Source organism: Melozone crissalis, unplaced genomic scaffold (genome assembly GCF_028551555.1).
Source record: "Melozone crissalis strain CALT ecotype California unplaced genomic scaffold, PUWL_Pcris_2 ptg000254l_1, whole genome shotgun sequence".
Taxonomy (NCBI): domain Eukaryota; kingdom Metazoa; phylum Chordata; class Aves; order Passeriformes; family Passerellidae; genus Melozone; species Melozone crissalis.
In genome coordinates, this window is record NW_026536012.1 from 580379 (window position 1) to 603760 (window position 23382).

Genomic DNA, 23382 nt, shown 5'->3' on the forward strand with positions numbered 1-23382 from the left:
ATGTTTCACCTTCTTCCCCTTTGCACTGAAAAATCCCCAGGATTAAAAGTGATGCTCCAAATTGAAATGTTACAGCCTGGGGGTTGGAAATTATTTCATAATTCAAAGTGTATTTGTCTTCTTTTCTATTTGAAAGCCCACACTCCTTGAGCAAAAGGGAAAAGGCATTTTAATTAAAAAGGATGAAACTTGGACTCACTTTCCAATGGCATTGGGCAGGATGGTGAGCTGGTTGTCATCCACTTTCAGGGTTGTCAGTCTCTTCAACAATCCTGCAGGAAGAAATGATGGATAAGGAGCTCCCATGGAGATCTCCTGGAATCCCATAAGCAATGGCTGGCAACCCTGAGCAGCTCTGCTCTGGATTTTAGGGAGTATCATTCCAAATGGGTTTGTTCCTGCTAAATGCCCTCTGAAAACCAATCTGGGCCATGGAACAAAAATCCTGGGATTGACGGGGAGACGTAGAAGAACAAGATGGAAAACAGGAGGAGAAGACACCCAGTAAGACTGTCAGTTATAAGCAGCATTAATTAGCAATCCATGTTGGAACATGACTAAATTGATTTAAAATTGAGGAATCTTACAATTCTGTGTTCAAAGGGAAAGGGGCTCAGGACTGAAAGGAAATATCCCAATGGTCAGAGGGATGTGATCCTAAATAATCCAGGAATTCCATGCATGTAAAACAGTCAAAATAAAAAGAAAATTCATAGTTTGAATTATTTCCTTTTTATTTCCTCTTCCCACTGTGAATGAGCAGCAATCCCATCATCGCCCTCAGACAGATTTTCACATTTAAATGAAATTAATTCTGTCCTCCTTGGCTTCTTTTCCTCAAAACAGCAAACCAGGTGGACCAATCCCTTCCAACCAGGGAATTCTGCTCCTGACTTTACAACATGGGACTGTCCAGACACCATTTTCTGCCTCCTTTGGGATTTAATGGCAGGCCTTGCTCCATGATTAGAAAATCGCATGATTCCAAAATTAAAATAAAATTTAAAAAATATTTAAAAAACATTTAAAAAACCTATCAAATGGAGAGGAATGCCAGGTCTTTCCTCACCTATGGAATCTGGCAGCTGCTGCAGCATGTTGGAGGAGAGGAGGAGATCCTCCAGCCCCTCACAGCCCGAGATGTCCAGGTCGACCGTCTCGATCCTGTTTTTGGACACATCCAGGTACACGAGCTGTTTTAACTTCCCTATAGACTTAATAGCACGTGAGACAGAGTTACTTGAGCAGATAGAGCTGTTAATTAGAGCGTTAATTAGAGACAAACACAAAAATCCAGCTGATCTGGAGTTATCTCAGCACCCTTCGGATCTGGCAGGGCCGGGGTGGGCTTAGCCTCAAAGGAACTAAATTAACCCCCCCAGCCTAATTAATGTGCTCCAAATTCATTAAATCTGCTGGGATTTGGCATTCCTGGGCATGCAGCTGAGGTGCTTCTCCATCTGGACACAGATCCAAGGGATATTCCCAATTCCCACCTTCCACCAGGCAGGTGGAGTTTTCTGCGTTGAACCATCCCAAAACTTTTATAATTAATGAATTAATTAATTAATGCCTCTCTGCACCCACCCAAGGAAATGCACAGGCAGGTGCTCCCTGCCAGGAAAACAGGGGAATCACCAAATCACCCAAAAATTCCCTAAAATAAATGTCCATACCCCAGGTAGCACTTGCAAGGAATTATTGTCCATCCACAACTCCTTCAGATTCTGGATTTGTTCAAGAACCTCAGGCTGAGGAAAAGAGTAAACAATTATGGGCAGCTAAGTAAAGCAATGCGTTTTTAGTTAAATAAAAATCAACTTTTTCTTAAGAAAATAAAGCTTCCCCTTCACTTCCCTTTGGTTTTCGTACCCCACCTCAGCCTTCCAGGTGTTCAAGGACAAGAAAACCTTCCCTCGGTGTAATTTAACCACTGCTGCTCTTTATCAAAACTTGTAAAATTTAAGAGCCTTTTGCAAAAGAAATGAGCCCAAAGGACACGTCCCGGGGAGATTTAACTTCTGCAGCTGGCACAGCCAGGAGCCAGAATGCACAGGAGAAAATGGGCACTGATAAAACCTGGAATTGCAGAATCAAACTTTCATCTGTCTTGTTCTTTTCAGGGTATCAGTGAGAGGAGCTAAAAAAGGCAATTCCCCAGATCACTCCTCACAGCTGTGAAATCCCAGAATTACAAATCCAGGCCACAAACACTCCCAGGTTTCCTCAGCAGTGTTTTCCTTTCCCATAAAACATTTCCCACAGCAAACCAACACTTGGAATTTGCCTTTGCCCTCCCAGGTTGTAGAGATTTTTTTCCAAAGCCTGTCAGAACCTGGTATTAAATGTTCCGTGAAATATTCCATGAAATATTCCATTCCAAAGCAGGCTTTGGAAGCAGAACAATTGCCCTGGAATGATTCCAACACAGGCAGGAGCAAATGGAGCTCCAGACCCCAAGAGAGACCTGGAGTTACCCTGCATGGTCTGGTTTGGAATGTTGTCATTCCCAGAATAAATCTGATTTTCCACGTGCCCAGGGAATGGTGGGAGAAGCTCCTGGTGCCTCAGCAGATGAGAACAAAGCTGATGAGCAGAAGAACTCACCCCTTGTTTTCCACATCTCCACCTAATGAGCTCCTATTAAAAACCAGTGGTGAGCATTTTAAAGATGATTTATTTTGCCTCTGTTAATTCCATTGAAATTCTGCTGTCCTTCGATGATTAAAACCACTTCTCATTTCCAGGCTGAATTGATTAATGGGCATTTGATACTATTTGTTCCTGGGCTGATTAATGCTTCTTTATCCCTCTGGAGTGTTCACGAGCTGAGGTCATTATGGATAATCATAATTTCCCCTCTCAACTTTAATTTGCTTTTCAATCCCTCTCATTAGCAGACACCTTTCTTCAAGGCCTGCTCCTGGCCTGTGCAGAGCACACTTTGATGGGGGGAATTCCTTGGATTGTGGTTTCCCAGGATGATGGAATTTCCCATTATTGTGGAGCACCATGGGACATTCCACATGATGGCACACCATGATCCAGACATGGGTGGGTTGGTATCAAAGTGCCATTACAACCTTGTTTGTCACTGTTAGAAATGCTTTGGTTTGGGGCTGTGTGGGGAATATTCTCATTTTCCTCAGAGGTTGCTACAATTGGAATAGAGCAGAATGGGAATAGGACAGAAAAGGAATAGGAAGAGGACAGAAAAGGAATGGGAATAGGAATAGAATGAAATAGAACAGAATAGAATAGAATAGAATAGCATCAGGAATAGAATAGAATAGAATAGAATAGAATAGAATAGAATAGAATAGAATAGCAACAGGAATAAAATGAATAGGAATAGGAATAAGAATAGGAATAGGAATAGGAATAGGAATAGGAATAGGAACAGAAGGGAACCAGCTGGAAGGGTTTTACATTGATCTCCCAGCCCAGCTCCCTGACCAATTCAGTCTGACCAAACCATAAAGGATATTATTCAGGGAATTGGCCAAATGTCCCTTTCCAGGAGCCTGTTCCAAGGTCTGATCAGAGAAAAGCTTCCTGGGATCGAGTCTGAATGGAAGACTCATAGGAATTTTTGGAGAAAGTCACATTCTATTCTATTCTATTCTATTCTATTCTATTCTATTTTCCTGCACATTCCCACTCTGCCTTGGCCTCTTGGCCCATTTGCCTTCTGGAATTTGATTCCACTTCCTACATTTTGGCTGAAAAGTGAGTAAATTTGGGAATTCTGGCCCTAACAGGAGGATGGGATCGCCCCTCTCCTGATCTGTCACTCGTGGGATCACTGGGCTGCCATGGAAATATGTGGAATATTGTCCAATTCCTTTCAAACACCCCCAGATGAGAGGCTCTGAACTCGGGCAGGATTTAATTCCTACAATTAAAATTCCAAACAGCTCTTCCGAAAATTTCTCTCTGTTTATCCACGCTGAAGATTTTAATTAAAAATCGGAGTTAAATCCTCTCTTTCCTCCTGCATGGAATAAATGAGCAGCCGGGAACAGGGTGGGAGCTGCTCCATAAAACAGATGTAGAGACTTTGCTACAGCTCTGTAGCACCAGGTGACATTTCAGGCTTTGTTTGAAGTGGGATTATCTCAGTTTTAACTAAAGCCACAGGAACTATTCCCTTGTAGGCCTGTAATCCCTGATCCTGCCCCTCCATGGCTCCCAAGGAACAGCATCTCTCGCTCCCTGTGCTGGCAACAGGGAAAATTCCCAAAATACTTCAATCTCAGGGAAATAAATTCTGATTCTGGGGATGAGTTGGGGGCAGAAATTCCTCATGAGGTTCAGAACTGACATCTGCTGGAATTGCAGAATGCCAGACTGGTTTGGGTTGGAGGGAAATGTGTCCCTTGCCCAGGGCCATGATCCCACAAAGTAAAAGTTTAATGCCCCATGGACAGAGCACCCAAACCCCCGAGGTTTCCCCTTAAAAACTGGAGCATTTCTTACCAGCTCAGAGAACTCATTATTGCCCAGATCGAGCCTCTCCAGCTGGGTCAGCTTGTGCATTGACCTGGAACAGGTGGGCAAAGACTCAAAATGAGATTTTAACTGGCAAAGCATCAGTCAGGTTTTGGGGGGGTGAAAACAAAGGAAAATATTTTAGTGGGAAAATAAAAGCTGCGTTGATACTCTGATGGCAAAAAATGAATTGCACCAGTCTGATGCTGATGGAAATTCCAACAATATATTTTATCCTTGAGACATTGACTGGGGTCATGGAACCCAAAAACCAGCAAGTTATTTTAATATAAAAATAAACAAAATCTTGGTAGATTTTTGTGTATTTGCCCAGGGAAAATGCTCCATGTTATATCAATAAGTGATTGAAATTAAATATAACAGAAATCGTGGCTTTTTGAGAGAGATTTATGCATTTGCAGTGGTTTTTTACAAACCACTAGAAAGTGTTAGGACTCTTGAGCCAGGTCCCCTGCTCTGAGGTTCAGATTTAATCAAGTTCAAAGTTAATAAATCAATTTTTGCCTTTGTTCCCATGAACAAAACCGGAGCAGGGCTTTATCCCAAGGGCAGAATTTCTCCTTAAGCCCTGACAGACCAAAGTGAACCAAACACCACGCTGGGTTTGGGGGGATGCAGTGAAAAAAGAGGATAAAAATAATTAAATCATTTAACATGAACTGCAACAACAGTTCAGAGGCCTCCTGAGGTAATCAGATCCTAATCAAAAAATTAGCATAGCCTTAATTGCTGTGATCTGAAATATCAACCATTTTATGTCTGCAATTTGTACCAGAGGTAAAAGTGATTATTGTTGAAAGGCTGAAAAGCACAGCCCTGGTTCAGCATTTCAGCCTGGCTGGGTTGTGTTTTATTGCCAGAAAATGTCACTTTTCCTTTGTTAAAACAGGGAAATAAACTCCAGAAAAACAGGAATTAGAGTCCACAGGAACAGGAAATAAATCCAAGAGAAATAAAGAATAAACTCCATGGAAATAGGGAAATAAACTCCTCAGAAATAGGAAATAAACTGCACAGAAATAGGAAATAAAGTCCATGGAAATATGAAATAAACTCCACAGAAACAGGAAACAAACCCCACAAAAACCAGGAAAATAAACTCCACAGGAACATGAAAATAAACTCCACAGAAATAGGAAATAAACTCCACAGGAACAGGAAAATAAACCCTCCAGAAATAGGAAAATAAACCCCACAAAACCAGGAAAATAAACCCCAGAGAAACAGGGAATATACTCCACAGAAATAGGGAAATAAACACCATAGAAATAGGAAATAAACTCCATAAAAACAGGAAATAAACCCCACAAAACCAGGGAAACAAACTCCTCTGAAATGTATCGCCATATATTAGTATAACTAACATTTTAATTATTACACACATTATACATTATCTATATTACATATATTTTAATATTTTATATATCCTTATTATATCTTTTCAATTATTAAATCCTGGAAGTCTTCAGAGATTAAATTCACTCAAATTGGTAAAAGCTTTGTCTTTCATCCCAAATTCTTTTGAACACAACTTCAACTGCTTTGTGTTTTCTACTGTAAATTCAGCTTCAAATGCAAAATTTAACCATTATTTGTGCCATTTCTACAGTCAAATAAACAACTCCAGAAACTGAAACTGATGTGGGGGCAGATTAATTTCAGGGAGTTGGGGCCCCATCAAAAAATGAAGCTCTGCTCATGTTCCCAATGGAAAAATCAGATTTTCCCATTAGCTGCTGCTATTTTTATCTCTCTCCTATAATTACTTTTATTTTTCTTATGGAAAGCTTCGTTACAGTTTTTGTGTGGGGTCATTTACAGAGGCGGATCAGGAATGAGCAGTTATGGGCAATGCTCAGGTAAATATTCAGTGTTTAAAGGATGTCATGGGGGGGATGAATGTGCCAAAGATCTCCCCAAAATCCTTATGGGGATCCCAGTTGGAGCTTTCCTTCCATGAGTGACTCAATTTAGGAGACTTTGGGGCTATGAGGGTGGAATTCCCATGAGGTTCAGAATAAAATGATTTTATTTTAAAATTAGCTTGTGCCTTAAAATTATTTTAAAATTATTTTGCGATTTTTAAAATATTTTGTGCTTTTTAAAAGGCTACAGAGGCACAGAAATAAAACCAGGAGGGTGAGGCTGGGGGGTTCTCCAGGTTCTCCCCTCCCTCCATTTGGGGGCAGCAAGTTTTTCCCTGGAATTCAGCATTCCTTATGAGATGGAAAAGAATATTTTCTCTTTTCCTCTGGAAAAGAACCCCAGAATCCCATGGAAAAGAGCTTAAAGCTCACATGGCCCATGGAAGGTGTCCCTGTCCGTGGAACTGGATGGGATTTCAGCTCCCTCCCAACCCAAACCGGCATTGAAAATCTATGGGATTCTATCAAGAATAATTAATAATAATTAATTGCCAACTGATAAAAAAAAATTAACATTTTATTTAAAAAATAAAATCAATTAATAAAACAAAATTATATTAATTAATAAATTAATAATTATTTTTATAAATAAAATTAATAAATTAATTTTATAAATAATATAATGTTATAAATAATAATTTTACAAATTATATAATGTTATAAATATTAATTTTATAAATATTAATTTTATAAATTTTATAGCTTTTATAATAAATAATTTTATAATAATTTTTATAAATAATTTTTTAAATAAAATCAATTAATAAAATAAAATAACTTCAAAATAAAATTTAAAAATCAATTTTCCAGACATCTTTGCCCCCTTTAAAAATAGGAAAAGCCTTTTTTCCTAAAGAAAAACAGTGGGAAAAGCCTTTTTTTTTTCCCCTAAAGCAAAACAATGGGAAAAGCCTTTTTTTCCTTAAATCAAAACAATGGGAAAATCCTTTTTTTTCCCAAAGCGAAACAATGGGAAAAGCCTTTTGTTTTCCTAAAGTAAAGCAATGGGAAAGGCCTTTTTATCCCAATGCAAAACAATGGGAAAAGCCTTTTTTTTTTCCTAAATTAAAACAATGGGAAAATCCTTTTTTTTTTTTTTCCCAAATCAAAGCAATGGGATGCATTTCCCATCCTCCTCCCTGAGCAGCAAACGGCTCCAGCTTGGAGAATCCTCAAGGGAAAACTCGTAGTAGCAGCTGCTGATTAAAATATTGCCAATATTTTGATAAGGTAGCAAAGCTGGGGGGGTGTGGGCTCCCCAAGCCAGCCAGAGCTGCTATTTGAGGAAAACAGGGCACCAGGAACGCTGCAAATATTTGTAAACCCAAAGCGTGGCAAACGCTTCCCATCCCTATCAGGAACCGGGGAGAAAGTGGAGCAGCGTCTCAAAAAATAGCAGGAGAAAGTGAAGCTTCTCCCTAAATTTATCCCCCCCCCCCGGACAGATTCTCAGCTGATTTAAATTGTCTCTTCCACTGACTTCAACAGGCTTCAAAAAAAAAACCCCAAAAACCTGAGATTTTTGCCAAGCAGCTTCCAAAAGTGGGGTTTGGGAAGTGCCGGGGATGGGAGGAATGTGGATTTTGTGGCAGGGATGTTTGTGCGGCACAGGGAAGCTTTGGACCACTCTGTTTTCAGGTTCCTGGAAGTAAAAATCACTTTTATCCAGCAAATTCCTGCCTGAAGGGGGGTAAAGGATTGGGAGAGCTGCAATCTCCCAATGTCATTCTGGAATTTCTGGGTTATTCATTCATTTCTCCCTCTGTGCAGAAAGCACAAAGATTGTCACTCCACGGGGTTAGAAACTTCAAATTTTCAAATTTAACAGCCTCTGTTGTTGATAATGGGAAGATTCTTGTTTAATTCACCTGATTTTGTTTCAAAAACAAGACAAAAATCTGCTTTTCACACAGTTTTTATGATGCTGCTTTAAAACCTTAAACCGTTTATCCTCCTTATACACAGTCCCAGCACTTTAAGAAATAACCATAAATAAGAGTTACAAATGATCCCAATAAATCTGAATTTCAGCAAGAACAGGAAAACTTCCCCACTCTGCCTTGTTCCCAAATGATATTTTCCCACATTTTGGGGAGTTGTGGGTTCCTGGCACATTCATTTGGTGGGATTAATTCAAATTAAAACTAGTATCTCTAAATCTGGGGGGAGAAAGAGATATGGAAAAAACCAGGAAAGCCTGGGGAAAAATTTGAATGAATGTCAGATAAAGATGTGATTTTTTCATACTGTATTTACAGAAAAAATCAAATTACACTTGGAATTCAAAAGACTGAGAAAATTCCATTTTAGGGAAATTCCTAAGAGGAAGTTCTTGTGGGTGAAAAATGTGTTTTTCTCCCAAGTTTTTTCCCCAATATCTAATTGGGAAGCCAAACCAGATATTTTCAATTATAACTGCACCAAAATCTTGTTTTCACCCCTTCATTCATTACCCAGAAGGAAAATCTTAATTAAGGAAGATCCTTCCTGTGTCCGTTTCTCCTTTTAATGGAAAATTTTAACCAGGCTGTCCTTGGTTTTAATTTATGAAAAGAAAATTTATCCAATTTCCCCTTTATCAAGGAAAATATTGGAGCATTGATAGGAAAATATTATACAAAATAGGAAAATTTAATTTTTACACAATTGAATGCACAGAAATCCTTTTGTAACTTAAATTGTGGCAGCTAAAAACCCCAGAAATTCAGCCCAGCCTGAGGGATTTGGAGGAAAAGGCAAAGCAGAAAATTCCTACATTCCATTGCCCACAACAGGTAAAGCAAAACAACAACTTTTCAAGGGAAAAATCTGAATTTTGACAGCAAAAAGAATGAATAAAACCGGGGGGCTGAAACCAACCCTCGATTTTCACAGGGGTCTGTTTCGGTACAGTCAGAGCCTGAAAGAATCACGAATTAAAACCAGAATTCAAAACCAAAACTGGTTTCGGTTTTAAGGCTGAAAACAGCAACATTTTAAGGCTGAAAAACTGAGCGAGATAAAATGAGTGATTTTAACAAGAGGAAAATCAAGGAAAAAGGAAAATAAACCCCAGCCCATCATCATCATCATCATCCTCTTGTCCATGGAGTCCTTCCATTCCTGACTCCAGGCAGCAGGAGAAGGACGAGGATGGAATATTTTGGAAGATTGCAAAGAGGGAGCTGGAAAATCTGATGATTTCAGGGATTTCAGCCTGAAAGCCCCACGGAGCAGAGCAGCCCAAACAAAGGAGAGCAGAGGAGATCAAAGCGCTGAGGAGTCACACGTTGTCACCGGGGATGGAGTGTCCCATTTCTGGCTGCTTTCAGCCCATTTCCCCAGTTTCCCCAGCGAACACATTCCCTGGGAGCTCACACAAACACTGAAATATCTCCCCTCTGTCCTGGTTTTTAGATAATTATCATTTTTTTTAGGCCTTCCCATACCATTCACTGTGCAATCCCTGTTTTTCCTATCAGGACCTGCTCCAGCCTTTCCCATTTCCCAGATGAGCTCTCCCCCTTTTTTCACCCCTAAACTGATTTTTTTGGGGGTTTGAAGATCCTGTTGGACTCCTGAGAGCAATCAGGAATATTCTGATTTTATTCTGATTTTTTTCTTTTACTTTTGGAGGAGTCTGGAATCTGCCCCGTGGCACAAGAATCCCTTGGGCTTGGGGAGAATTCCCTGATAAATACGTTTGGATCCATGGCTCCCAAATATTTCACGTCCCTCAAACTCTCCCATCCCTCATTCCCAGCTGGAGAGCTCCTGATTTATCCCCAGATTCCCACTGGTCCCTTAGGATGTGACTTTGCACATTAAATCCCAAATTTTGACTGTGCTGCCTTCCAGAATGCCACAATCCCGCCCATTTTCTGGGCACTGCAACTTCTCCTTCCCAAGAAGCAAATTAATCCTGAAGTCCAGGAGAAATCCTATTTTTCTGGGTGTTTTTTTTTCCCTGCATCAGGACTTGCTCCTTTGGAAAGGATCCATTGGATGTCATTTTTCCAGCAGGTCCTGCAGGAAAACAATTCCTGCTGCCAAAAAAACCCCAAAGATCTGCAGAGAGCCGTGAGTCAGAGGATGAGAACAGCAAATCCAGGGAATTTCTCAACCCTCCAGACCCCTGGTGCTGAGTCACCAGGCCCCAGGGAGGTCCCTGCAACCCCGCAATTTTCCAGAGGAATTTGGGAACAAATCCCCCAGAACCTCGGGAAGGTTTTCCTCTGCCCAGGGGTGGGAATTGGAAAAACAAAAACTTCCCCAGACACCAAAAGATTGGATGTACAGCCCTAGAGTAAACTTAGATTAATGCAAAAATACAAGACACAGACATTAAACATAAAGCAAAAATACAAGATACAGACATTAAACATAAAACATAAAGAAAAAATACAAGATAAAACATTAAACATAAAGCAGACACAGACATAAAACAGAAACATAACGAAACCATCAAATTATGTTTCTATAGTTATATGCCTTAAGTAAGTGAGAAACTGTATTAATAAAATAGTGAAGAGTTTATAATATAAAAGTGTAGTTTTATAAAGTTAAGAGTTTAAAAGTTAGAATAGGAATGTGCATGTAAGTTAAAAACCCATTAGACAAAAGTATCCACAGTACAACATAAGTAAGTAAGTGATAAGTTGGAAAAGTAGAATAAACCCTGGAACAACTGATTAGTTTTAAAAATTATATATTATAGAAATTATAACATGTAATATATATTATATATTATAATATATATAATTATATAATATCATATACTATATAATATTGTATAATATATATTATTATAATAGATCTATAATATAATAGAATATATTTATATTATAATATAGATATATATTTTATATTATAAATAATAATAGATGTATTATAAATAAAAATAGATGCTAATATAATAATATAAAAATAATAGTATATATTTTTAGATTGATATGATATGATATGATATATGATATATAAATTATATCTATTATAATGAAGAAACCTGTAACTACTCCTCAGCTATAACCAACAACTCACTCCTTTAAAATCTCACAATCTCTGAGACTACTGTTTATCTAAACAATAAATAATTTTTAACTTAAAAATAATCCCACCCCTCCACTAAAAACAACAATAATAATTTATGGTGCATCGTGTGAGGGATCAACCCAGGGCTGGAATTTACTTTTGAGAACTTTTTGTCCACTTAAGCCCCACTTAACTTAAATAATCCTGAGCAGAAGGGACTCGGTATCCTGCTGGCACAGAAAAGCCCAAACCATTTAATTCTGGACAGACCATGAGGATAAAATATTTCCCTGAGGGTGTTTTCAACACTTCAGATGAGTCCTTGGTGAGGAAAACACTGCCACAGCCTCGCTGACCAGGGTTAGCTCATCTGGTGCTTCCCAATTTTGTTTATTGATCTTAAAATAGCAGATATTTATCTTAAAATGTCTGATAATTATCTTAAAATATCAGATATTTATCTTAAAATATCAAATTTTGGCTTTTGAGTTACACTTAGCTGATCAACCAATGTCCATCTTCCCTTATATCATGGAATTGCTAATTGTTTTTTTTTTTGCTAAAAACCTTCAGTAGAATTTATTTTATAAATGAAAACCAAAAACCAACTCATAACAGAAACATCACCACTGCATTGCTACGAATCCAGATATTTGGCACTTTTGGAAATTCCAGGTGAATCAATGTAAATACCCCAGCACTTACTTTGGTAGAGTTTTCAAGTGGTTTTCTCTTAACTCCAAAATTCGCAATTTGACAAGTCTGGAAATAGGAGAGAAAATAATTAATGCATTTGAAGAGTCCATCAGAATAGTTTGAAATGATTTCTTCTTATTTTAAGAAGAAGTGGGATTTTATGTTTTTATGCAAAATAATCAAAATCCAGTTCTTGTGGGGGAAAAATCAGAGCCAAATAATTTCACGTAATGTCTGCCCTGATCTGAATTCTCCTGAAAAGCTCTGGCATTTATCAGGTTTTCCCAGCAATTTTAAATTGATTTTATTAGTGCTTCCCACAAGACAAACACAGGAAAAGCTGGGAAGTTTGGAAGAAACAAACAAAAAAAAAAAAAACAAACAAGAAAAAAACAAGAGCAAGGTTTGTAAGTGTAAGGTCCCAAATAGATGAGACAGGAGGGAAAAAGCAACAATAACAAAGGAATTAGAGTCACTGAGTTGATATAAAATCAGCAGAATAATAATAATAGTAATAATAATAATATTAATAATAATAATATTAATAATAATAATAGAAGTAATAATATATACATAATAATATAAAAATAAAATATAATAATAGAAGAAATAAAAATTAAAAAAATAAAAAAAATAAACAAAATAAAATAAAATAATAATAATAGTACCCCAACATTTTTATCTCCCCAGGCCTGAGCAGCCCAGTGTCACTCCCAGCAGGAGTTGGTCACATTTTGTCATTTGGTTTGGAGAGATGAGCAAATGTTCCCTTAGATAATAAACAAAAAAATAAATAATAAATAATAAATGAAATAAATAAAAATAAATAAAGTCAATAACAATAAATGAAATAAATAAAAATAAATAAAATAAAAAAATAAAAATAACTTAAATAAATAATAGAACTTTCACCCAGGTGGCCGCAGGGACCAGCCTAAAGCTGGGCTTGGTGAATTCTGTCATAAAACCAGAGCTTTTCTCTGCTATCTTTTGTCTCCTGAGCTCCTTGCCCAGGAGCCAGTCCAGGGCAGAATTCCCAGCAGTTCCCAGTGGGATAAATTCCCCATTTCTGCCAGGGCTGTGCAGGGTGGGAACCCCCAGCTCCTGAGGGAATTGGGTTCACTCCATGACCACTGGGAAAAGAGAAGCTTGCGGGGGCAGGACAGGTGTTCTGAAGGGTTTGCTTTGATTCTTACTATGTTTTTTCCCATTTTATTACTGTTAATAAAATGTTCTTTACGCCCTTTTAACGTTCTGAGCTGCTTTGCCTTTCTCCTAATCCTGTCCCGAGCAGGAGGTGGAGTGGTGCCCTGGCGGCTGGCAGCACTGAACCCACCACACCAGTCGGTGCCTTGGCTGGGACATCTAAAGAGCTGGTGAAATCTCTAATCGGAGAGCCAAACCCAGTGCACCCTGCTCCCACCACCTCTGCTCTGTCCTCACCTGACATTCCTGGCTCTGCTGCTGCTGGGTTTATTTTTGCCCTCTCTCCCCGCCCTCCTGCCCTGCCGTCTCTGGGCTCCTCTGCCTGGTTCTGCTCCCACGCTCCACCTTTGCCTGCTCCAGCCCCCTCAGCCACCTCTCCCTGCCCTCCCGAGCCACAGCTCTGCACCCTCCTGTCCCTTTGTCACCAGGAGGGGACCTGAGAGGAGCCTGCTGCCCCTGGCCCTGCCACAGCTGAGTCACTGCACGGGGATGCTGCTCCTCACCTCTCCCCAGCCTCCATCACCTCCCCACCCCATCCTGCCGACACTCACAAGAGCACGGCTGAAAAGCCAAAATCTCTGGGTTTTGTGCTCAGTTTTTCAAGGGGAGCCAGCTTTGAGCCGGTCGCTCGGAGCCTGAGCCGGGTTCAGGGACAGGAATGTGCTGTGGTGACTCATCCTTACCTTCCAAAGTTAGCTGGAAGAAACTCCAAAAAGGCATCGTTTAGATAGAGCTGGGTCAAATTTAGAAGTTGTGTGAAGCCATCTGGCAGCCTAAAAAAACAGAGCAAACCTTAATGCTCACCCCGAGTTGCCATGGAGATAATAACAATGTATATTTAGCAGCAGAAAGGTGACTTTCTCTCTCACCTACTTCTTCTACCCAAATTCTCCTGAAGAACTCACTTTTAACAGACATTTTTGCCCATTCCCATCTTCTCTGCATTGCTACAAGCAGCAAATGCAAAGGCCTGGCACATTCAGGGGACAGCAGCCTTTGCTCCCTTCCTGCTTGAGGGATTTAAACTAAAGGCTAGGCTCTTCTCTTCTCTTCTCTTCTCTTCTCTTCTCTTCTCTTCTCTTCTCTTCTCCCTTCCTCTCTTCTCTTCTCTTCTCTTCTCTTCTCTTCTCTTCTCTTCTCTTCTCTTCTCTTCTCTTCTCCCTTCCTCCCTTCTCTTTCTCTCTTTTCTCTTAAACTTTTTCCTTTTCTCTCCTTCTCTCCTCTTTTCCTCTCATTCTTTGTCCCTCTCCCTCTTCTATTTCTCTCTATTTTTTTAAACTGAAATATCAACATTTCATCCTTTCTCCCCTTCACTCCATTTTGTAAATCCTGGATTTACAACTCAATTTTTGTTGCTATTTTTGCAAGATTTTGGAAGGAATAAGGAATAAAGGCTGGCCAAGTGTCCAGGAGAAGCCTCACCCCTGTGCATGGAGACTGCCCAGCCTGACTGGCATTACCAGAGTACTCAGATCTCAGACAAACCCACTCTGGGTTTAAACTAGAAACAAATTTAAATTGTTTAAATTCAAACAATTAGAAAGACATTCAGATTAAGCGTGAGCTCATTTTGTGTCCTTGGAATGAGCAAAACGAGCTCCTGGTACTCACTTGGACACGGGGTTGACGCTGGCTTCGATTATGGTTAAACACTTACAACACTTAATGTTTTCTGGGAAATCTTGGATTCCTAAAAAAACATGGAAAGAGTATTAGATGCACAAAAATATTTATTAGACACAGACATTGCCTACACAAAAACTGTTCAGCCTGGTCTGTTCATAAGTGCTCAGCTGGGATTTCCAGCTCAGACTTCAACTCGAGCAGGAAGGAAACACAGTTTGGAATTATCATCCAAAAGGTGATGCTCAAGCCCTAAATAAATACATGAAAATACAAAATTATAACTTTTCTGATAGTGTTTGGTTTATATAATGTTCTAGAATTAACAGTGACATAATTTGTGCCGAGATTTGTGCCTTCATCCTTTCCCAAACTGCTTTTCTCTCACAGCCTCCAGACCTCCACCGACAGGAAATTTCCCAATGTTTCCAGGAGTTCCTAAGCCTCATTTTTTAAAAACAAAGACCCTCGAGCTCAGGCAGCAAAGGTTTTTAGGCCCATTGATATGAAAATGGAATGAAAATTCCCAGATTTGGGAATGCACAGCAGCAAACCAGCCCAGATAAATCTTGGGAATTGTTTAAACACAAGAGCCCAGCGAGCTCTGAACCCTTTTGGGAGTGGAATGCTCCTAAGTGCATGGAAAACTGGCCTCACATTCTTACTCCCAGCTGGGCAGAAGCCCCCAGAGCACAGGACACTGAAGAAAACCCAATTTTTTAAAGGAAAAACCAGAGCTGGGTTTGCACAGACCCTCCCCTAAAGCACCCTGCGCGGAACCTGAGAGGGAGCGCGAATTTCCGCGCCACGAGGAGCCAAAACTCCATCTCAGCTCCTGTTTTTTTGGGGGATGCTGGGGAAGGGGAGCCCTCACCATTCTTGCTGATGTCGAGCTCACGGAGGTTGACCAGGCTGGCGATGGACGTGGGGAGGCTGGACAGGTCGTTGTCGGGGATGCTCAGCTTGCGCAGGGCCTGGCAGTTGAACAGTTGCTGTTCCGGGGTTCCATGAGGGAGAAGAAATAAATCCATTTGGGATCCTTACTGACACACAATCAGCACAAACACCCCCCGGCCACAGCAGAATCCCACCCTCCCAGGGGGATTTTTGGGAAGGCATTCCCATGGCTGGCAGGGATTGTGGTATTTGCTGGGTCCCCAGGATGAAGGAGGAAACGATGGATCTGACTCCATGCTCTTAGAAGGCTAATTTACTATTTTATGTAAAAGAATGCTATCCTAAAACTATACTAAAGAATAGAGAAAGGATCCTTACAGAAGGATCCTTAACAAGATACTAATAAAAACTTAACAAGATGCTAATTAAAAACTCATGACTGACTCCTCAGAGTCTGACACAGCCTGACCGTGATTGGCCGTTGAGTCAAAACAATTCACATGTTGGATAAACAATCTCCAGCCACATTCCAAAGCAGCAAAACACAGGAGAAGCAAATGAGGTAATATTGCTTTCCTTTTGCTCTGAACCTTCTCAGCTTCCCAGGAGAGAAATCCCGGTGAAAGGATTTTTCAGAAAACATGAAAATGACAGGGGATAAGATAAACAGCTTAGGGACAGCAGGGATGTTCAAAACTACTCAAAACCTGTAAATTCACTGCAACCAATATCTTGTGATTCTGATATCATTGCATATAATTCAGTTTATTGCTGCGTTTCATATTTATCATAAAAATTCCTAAGTTTTTGTGCCTCCTGGTAAATCAAAATATTCAATTTCATAATTAAATTTCACGGCAGATTTTGAAATACTATGACTGCATTCAGATTAAATAATTATCCTCAAGATGCAAAAATGCTTTGGCATTATCCAAAACATACTTTCTTGAAACCCCTGCCCAAAATTCAGGACTCAATTCTAATTTTTCCATCGAATTCCAATTTTATAGAAGTGGATTCCCAGTTTTCACCAGGAATTCCTTTGGGAGCAGAGGAAGGCTTGGAACTTCCAGTTCTGACCACATCTGGACATACCCAAGGCTTTGAAAGTGCTGGAGGGAGAAGCCCAATTAAAAATCTTCCCTCTGGAATGATTTTATGAAGCATCAGAAGGAACATGAGCCATGGAATGAAGTCCCAAAATTGCTTTTTTTTCAACCACTGGATGCTTAACAGATATTTTTCCCAGTTTCCAGAGCTTCCTGGCCATCAGGATTTTGTTGGAATCACCATTCCCTCTGCCCATGAAACAACTTTAATTCCTCTCAGACCAAATCCAAGTGATGCTACCGTGCTCTGAGTTATGAAATCAGGGTTTTATTCTGCACCTCTGGGGAGAACTCCAGCCCACTCATGTTTCTCTGGATGCTGATTCCAATGACTCCACTCTCATCCAGATCAATTTTCCCTTTATTAGTCATCAATTCACTTGACTCACAAAGGATTTTTTGCAGCAGGAGAATGAAGTCAAAGGCAAAGAGAATAAAAAGACTTGGCTGAATTTAGCCAAAAAAAGAGTTAGAAGTATGAAAACATCTTGTAAATTCTTAAAAAAAACAGAGAAATACAAGAAATGAAGAACTGAAAATCAGCAGGGAAAAAATCATCAGTATGATACTTCAATGGAAAGCAAAAATAAGATCAGGCAGAATGAGTTTAAGGCATCAGTTCAATGTAAAATAATTTACTGGACTTTAGAGCATCACGTGAAACTAAAGTAGACCTGGACTTAACTAAATTGTTTTCTCATTAAATAATAAAACATGATCAAGAGTTTTGATTCAAAAGAATTTTGTAATATGAGGGGCACAGAATATTTGGCAAAGAACAGAGAATGACCAAAAATTTCCTCTGGAATAAATTCTTTGAAAACACATTTGCAGAGGGAGAAGAGAGTGGTAGAATTAAATGTAAAACACAAAAGTTCATGTTAAGTATTACAGTGCCAGTTTCATGGGGGAAAAAAGAAGGCATTTTCTCTCCTGGAATATTAATTCAGAGATGAAAAAAAAAAAAGCCTTGAGTTCTGCAGCAAAAACACCTCGAGCAGAAAATTTGATAAAGGAATTATTTCAGCTGTTGAATTCCTGGTTACAATTAATAAAGGCTTAAGACAAAAACCGATGAGTGCTATTAACACTGCCATTAATCTTCTCTTCCACGTGGCCAAGATTATGTTAAACTCGATTTACTCTAAATTTAAATTATCACCTTCATCCCAGCTTCACCATTTTGGACCTCTTCCCTTGGGTCCTCATCTTTTCCATACAGCATCTTGCTCTGATATATTTGTTTTTGGAAACACTTTGATCATTCCAAGAGGCCCAACCCAAATATCCCAAAAATCCCTCCCTAAATGAGAGACTTCCAGTATTCCTCAGTAGCAGAAGGAAAAGAAGGGAATTATTATTATTATTATTATTGTTATTATTATTAATAATAATAATAATAATAATAATATCAATATTAATATTAATATAAAAGGAAGAAGAGAAAGAAGAAAAAGAACAAGAAGAAGGAGAATAAGGAGAAGATGGGACCTCAGGGCTTCCTGAGCAGGTTTTCCCCAGGATCCATTTAGGATTTTGGGGATTTTTGGGGATAGAGCCCAGCTGGTTCTGTGCTGTGTCTCCAGGAGAGCTCAGGCAGCTCTCCACAGCATTTTTCCATGAAAATAAAGGGATTTTGGTGGCCCTGCCCCACCATCTGTTCAGAATTCCTCCACAGAGTGAGACCTCTCAAGCGATGAACCATTCCGTCCCAGCAAAGCAACCCCATGGCATGGAAAAAGCCCATTTTGTACTTCTGTAAATGAATTTTTTACAAAGTCTCTGTGCAGCAAAACCGGGAAATTTGCTGTGAGATGATGGAGAATGGAGCAATGTTTAATTAAAGATTTGCAAGCATCTTTCATTATTGTGCAGAAAAAATTCCATTAAGGCCTGGATCCCGTCCCTTCACGCTTCATTATGGAGCCAGCACCTGCCACTAATTGGTTTTTCCACCTTCCCCCCCCTTTGTTTCCAGAACATTTTGGTTACTGTAGCTTTTAATTCCTTATAGCAAACATTGATCAGCAGGAGAGTGGATTGGAAGGTTCCAGAAGGGGAATTTTACAGGGGAAGGATGGCTTGGATGATCTCAGGGTTTATGAGAAGAGTTAGGAAAAAAACTCCTCTCAGGAGTCATGAAACTCCTTCTTGGACAGTTGGCATTCCCAGGAATATCCTACAGGGATAAAGGGCTGATCCTGACACAGGGGACAGCCTTGATATTCCCAGGAATATCTTACAGGGATAAGGGCCTAATCCTGAAGGAAACACAGGGCTGGAAAGGATCTACAGACGTCAGTGACTCCTGATCCAGGTACTGGGTACCACAGGAATTTCCAGGGCCAGAACCATTTATTTTGCAGAATTTGTTTTTCCCAGTTCCAGGCTCCAAGCTGCCCCATTCCCATGCTGTGAAGAAGGAGCAGGAGCCCCTTCTCCTCCCAGCCCAGCCCCGATTCCAAGGAATAACCCTGGAGCCCCCATCTCTACCTCTCCCCAGCAGCTCCAGCAGCCCCAGAGCCGGGCCCACGCCTCAGCTTTGCCCTGGCAGCCCAGCAGGACGTGGATTACCTTGGGAAGCTCCTCAATCTGGTTGGCATCGAGGTAGAGCTCCTCCAGGGTCCTCTCGAAGTTGAAGACCTCCTTTGGCACCTGCTGCAGGCCGCAGTGGGAATAGTCCAGCACGGAGACGATCTCCTCCTCGCCGCGGAAACACCGGCACGGCACCAGGCGCCCGATCAGCTTCCTTTTGCTGGTCATCTCCAAGCAGCATACTGGGGCAAACAGGGAGGAAAATGGGATTTCAGCAGCCTTTTGGGGGAATGTTCTTGGGAGTTATGCTCTGGATTGCAGCTCATGAAAAGCAGTTTTGCCCGGGGATATCCAGAGTGCACACTGTGTAGTGTCTGTGGCACCTTGCTGGAATGGAAGGTGGGATTTGGAGTGCAAGGAGAGAACCTGAACCCTGCAGCTGTTCCCTGCCCTGGGATGGAAGGGAACACACCAATCCCAGCCACAAGCCTGGCTGTAATGGGAAAATTGGAATCCAAACCCACCCATGGAAGCACAGAGCCAAGGCCGGTCCCTGGCCCAGAGCTGGCAGGGATGCAGGTGGAGGCACCTGGGTGGGATTCCCATGGGAAATGGGAATTATCCCTGGATCCCCCACACCAGCAGAGCTCCCACTGCTGTTCCCAAAGGTTCCTGCAGCAGGTGAGGAAAGCAGGGATGGAACCCTTGGCTACAGAGCAATCCCAAACCACTCCTGCTCCACCCGTGCCACCAGGCTCTGCTGGAAGCTCCAAGAGGCGATTTAGCAAAACTCATTCCTTTTCCTGAACTAAAATAGGTATCCAGAACTGTTCCCAAACTTCTCCCACCCTCAGTCCCAGTGGTGCAGCCCCTCCTCACCCCCAGAGTGTGTGAGCACCCCTAACTCAGGGAGTAACTTTACACAGTGCCCCCCTATTCCTTGTGGAACAAAACCACTTCAGGATGGGGGGAACGCTCCAAAAGCAGATTGGGAACACATCAAGCAGTCCCTAAATCCATCCTGGACACCTTTAGGAGTTACTTAAACACTCTGGATAAACCAGGCTGTCCTGAAACCCATTTACCACAAAGGCAAGGAGGGCTCAGCCTTCAACTCCCATTTTCCAAACCACTCCCAAGGTTCTAAGCTAGATTTAGGAAAACAATGCACTAAATTAATCCAAATAAAGCAAAATAAGGTTTTTGTAGCAAGCACCAGTATGGAATGGAAGGACCTGGGCTATGATTGAAAGGAGAAGAATTTCACGCCCTGTGGGCTTGTGGTAATTAAACTTTTTATTAATTTCAGCATTATTAATTCCTACCCTGGACTAATTCCAGCTCTGGTAATTACACTTTCCTTCCCTGCATTTTGCTCTCTCCTGATGTTCAGAGATCCTTTCCTTGGTGCTGGTGGTTGCTGATGGAAAAGGCTCAGGGACACAGCAGCTTCATCCATCCCTTAATCCCTGCAGGGGATTCCTCATCCCTCTCCCACTCCCCTGGGAGCACCAGAGCTTGGTGCTTCTCCCCATTTCAGAACTGAAATTCCCCACAGCCGGGTCCTGAGGTCACTGCCCCACGTCACAGATTACACAGGAAAATCAGAGCCTCCAAAAGAGCTCAAAAATCAGATTATTTCTTGAATAAAGACAGACAAATGAGGAAAGCAGCATAAAATAACCTGCTCCTTTTCAGCTCCAGCAAGCAGCTCATTATCAGCTCCTGCAGTTTATTGTCTTATAAAGAAACTCCTTCAGCTGAGGAAAACAGGAGCTTTATGGAAATCAATTACAATAAGTTACAATCCCTCCTCAATTCATGGACCTTTTGTGCAGGAAAACACTAATCCCTGTTTATCAGGAGCCACAGGAGAAGACATTTCCCTCACCTGCTGGAAAGACAGAGAAAACTGCTGCAGGCTCACCCAGCTGATTTAAAGATGGGATGAAACAGCTCAACAGATTCCAACACTCCAAATGCCTTGAATGGGATTCCTGGCTGGGATGGGATTCCCAGAGCAGCTGTGGGTGCCCCTGGATCCCTAAATTGTCCCAGGAGCAGCCTGGGGCAGTGGAAGGTGGGATGGGATGGGATTAAAGATCCCTTCCAGCCCCAATTCTGGAATTCTGGGCTCTCCTGAAGAGTCCAGCAGTGGGTGCAGGACAGGGGTGGTGAAAATGCTGCTACAGAAACCTCCAGAAGCGGCCTCTGAGTGATTGGCAGGAGAAATCAATTTCTAATTTGCTGGTTTGCAGGATGCACCAATGATGGATTTAATTTTTCTCCCAAACAGGTTTTCCACAGAACACTTCACGGAAGGGCTGGCGTCTCAGGGAGTTGTTGCAGTGCCAAAATTCAATAAATACCCTGAATAACCAGAGCCAAAGGCAGCAGGTTCTGGGCTCTCAGGGACCAGCCTGAGCTGTCTTGACCAAACATCAAACCCCTCCTGCCCTTCCAATTCCATTCAGAAATCTCCAAGAAATCCCACCTGCAGGGACCTGGCAGAGCTAGAAAGTTACTAAAGAGAAATGCTGAAAACAGAGAACTTGGGAGTGGGGATGGGAGCGTGGCAGGGCTGGAATGAGCAGTAAAACATCTGTCAGAGGGTTCAGAAAATAGGGATTATTTCCAGAGCAGCAGGGAATTCTCCTCAGTGCCTCCTTTGTCACACATCTCACACAGGGATGGTTTCCCTGCTCCTGTTTTCCTTCTCTTTTAGCAGCACAATCCACACCATTAATATGGAATTACTTCCCAGCGTTCCATCTAAAACTCCAACAAAGAATCCAATCTGAACCTCCTGTTCTCTAAAGCACATTCGTATTTTCTCCAAATCCCATAAAGGACTTGTTTGGAAAGCAGGAGCCCTTTGTGGAGCATTCACCAGGACTCCTGAGGGTTTCCAGGGCAGCTTCTCCCTCCTCTGACCCAAGGAAGGCACTGGCAATTTCCCAGTTTGTCCCAATACCCCAGAATTTACATTTTCTCTGCCAAAAGAGATTTGATAACAGGGACTACACATGAGAAATGCAACAAAGCTGAGCTACAGGTTGGAATTAAAAAAGAAAGCAACCCTCAAATTTCCAAAAGCCCAAAGCCTTTTCCCCATGGATATTCTCCTGGCACTGGCCAGACATCCACTTGTGTTTCCTTTCTTCCCTTTAATGAATTCTGTGGGCTGCCTGGCTGATTTCCACAGTGTCCAGTTGCAGTCTGGGTCACTGCAATAATTAGGGAACTTCAAAGCTCCCGGAGCCCTCTTCATTTCCAGCATCACATCTCAATTAGAAGCACAGCCCTGCTCATAATTCAGAGCCCTGCAGGAACGGAGGAAGGTTCTCTCCGCATTTACAACCACGTGGAACCTCTCCACAGCTCTGCCACCTCCTCACCCACATTTTGGATTTTAAATTCGCTGCTCACCTTTCTGTGAGCTGCAGCTTTGTGGGCACCAGCTTTGCACGAACGCTGGGAGCTTTCAGCGCTTGGTTTCCTTGCTCTGGCAGTTGTGTAACTCTCACTACCCCTACCTTGTATTCCTCATTCCAAACTTTTGTCTGCAGCTGTAATCCCGTGCTTGTGACATGGGAATTGTGCTTATGTAAGCTCTGACATCAGTCCTTGATGCTGTTTTGCATTCCCCCCCCCATTTTCCCATTCAGAAAAGGCCTCTGACGAGGTGGAAGCTGCTTATTCTCTGCCTGAAAAACAGCGTTGCTCTTGCTGAAAAATCTGCTTGATTCCTTCCAAGGGGAAGGAGCATTCCCAGCCTGGATGCTGCCCCTCTTTATATTAAAATATTTAAACTTCATATTCTGAAATAAAATTTGTGCTCAGAGGCTCAGAAGTTAGGCAGTGAGTAA

General features: G+C 41.3%; 1 protein-coding gene across 8 annotated transcripts in view; it reads right to left on the bottom strand.

Moving 5' to 3' along the window:
• LRRC7 (leucine rich repeat containing 7) overlaps positions 1-23382 on the bottom strand; it is a 98742-nt gene that overhangs the window by 35937 nt on the left and 39423 nt on the right. For 7 of the 8 annotated variants that reach the window (XR_008484224.1, XM_054294519.1, XM_054294518.1 and 4 more), the window contains exons 2-10: positions 19553-19755; positions 15847-15964; positions 14961-15039; positions 14033-14122; positions 12153-12209; positions 4480-4543; positions 1677-1751; positions 1070-1214; positions 200-272 (exon numbers count right to left, since the gene is read on the bottom strand). Coding sequence is in view for 7 of the 8 variants with exons in the window: in XM_054294519.1 (XP_054150494.1) it covers positions 200-272; positions 1070-1214; positions 1677-1751; positions 4480-4543; positions 12153-12209; positions 14033-14122; positions 14961-15039; positions 15847-15964; positions 19553-19755 (904 nt within the window). In the remaining variant the exon portion in view is untranslated. Of the gene's footprint in view, positions 1-199; positions 273-1069; positions 1215-1676; positions 1752-4479; positions 4544-12152; positions 12210-14032; positions 14123-14960; positions 15040-15846; positions 15965-19552; positions 19756-23382 lie in introns of those variants that run through there. The other variant, XM_054294525.1, reaches the window with a different exon arrangement.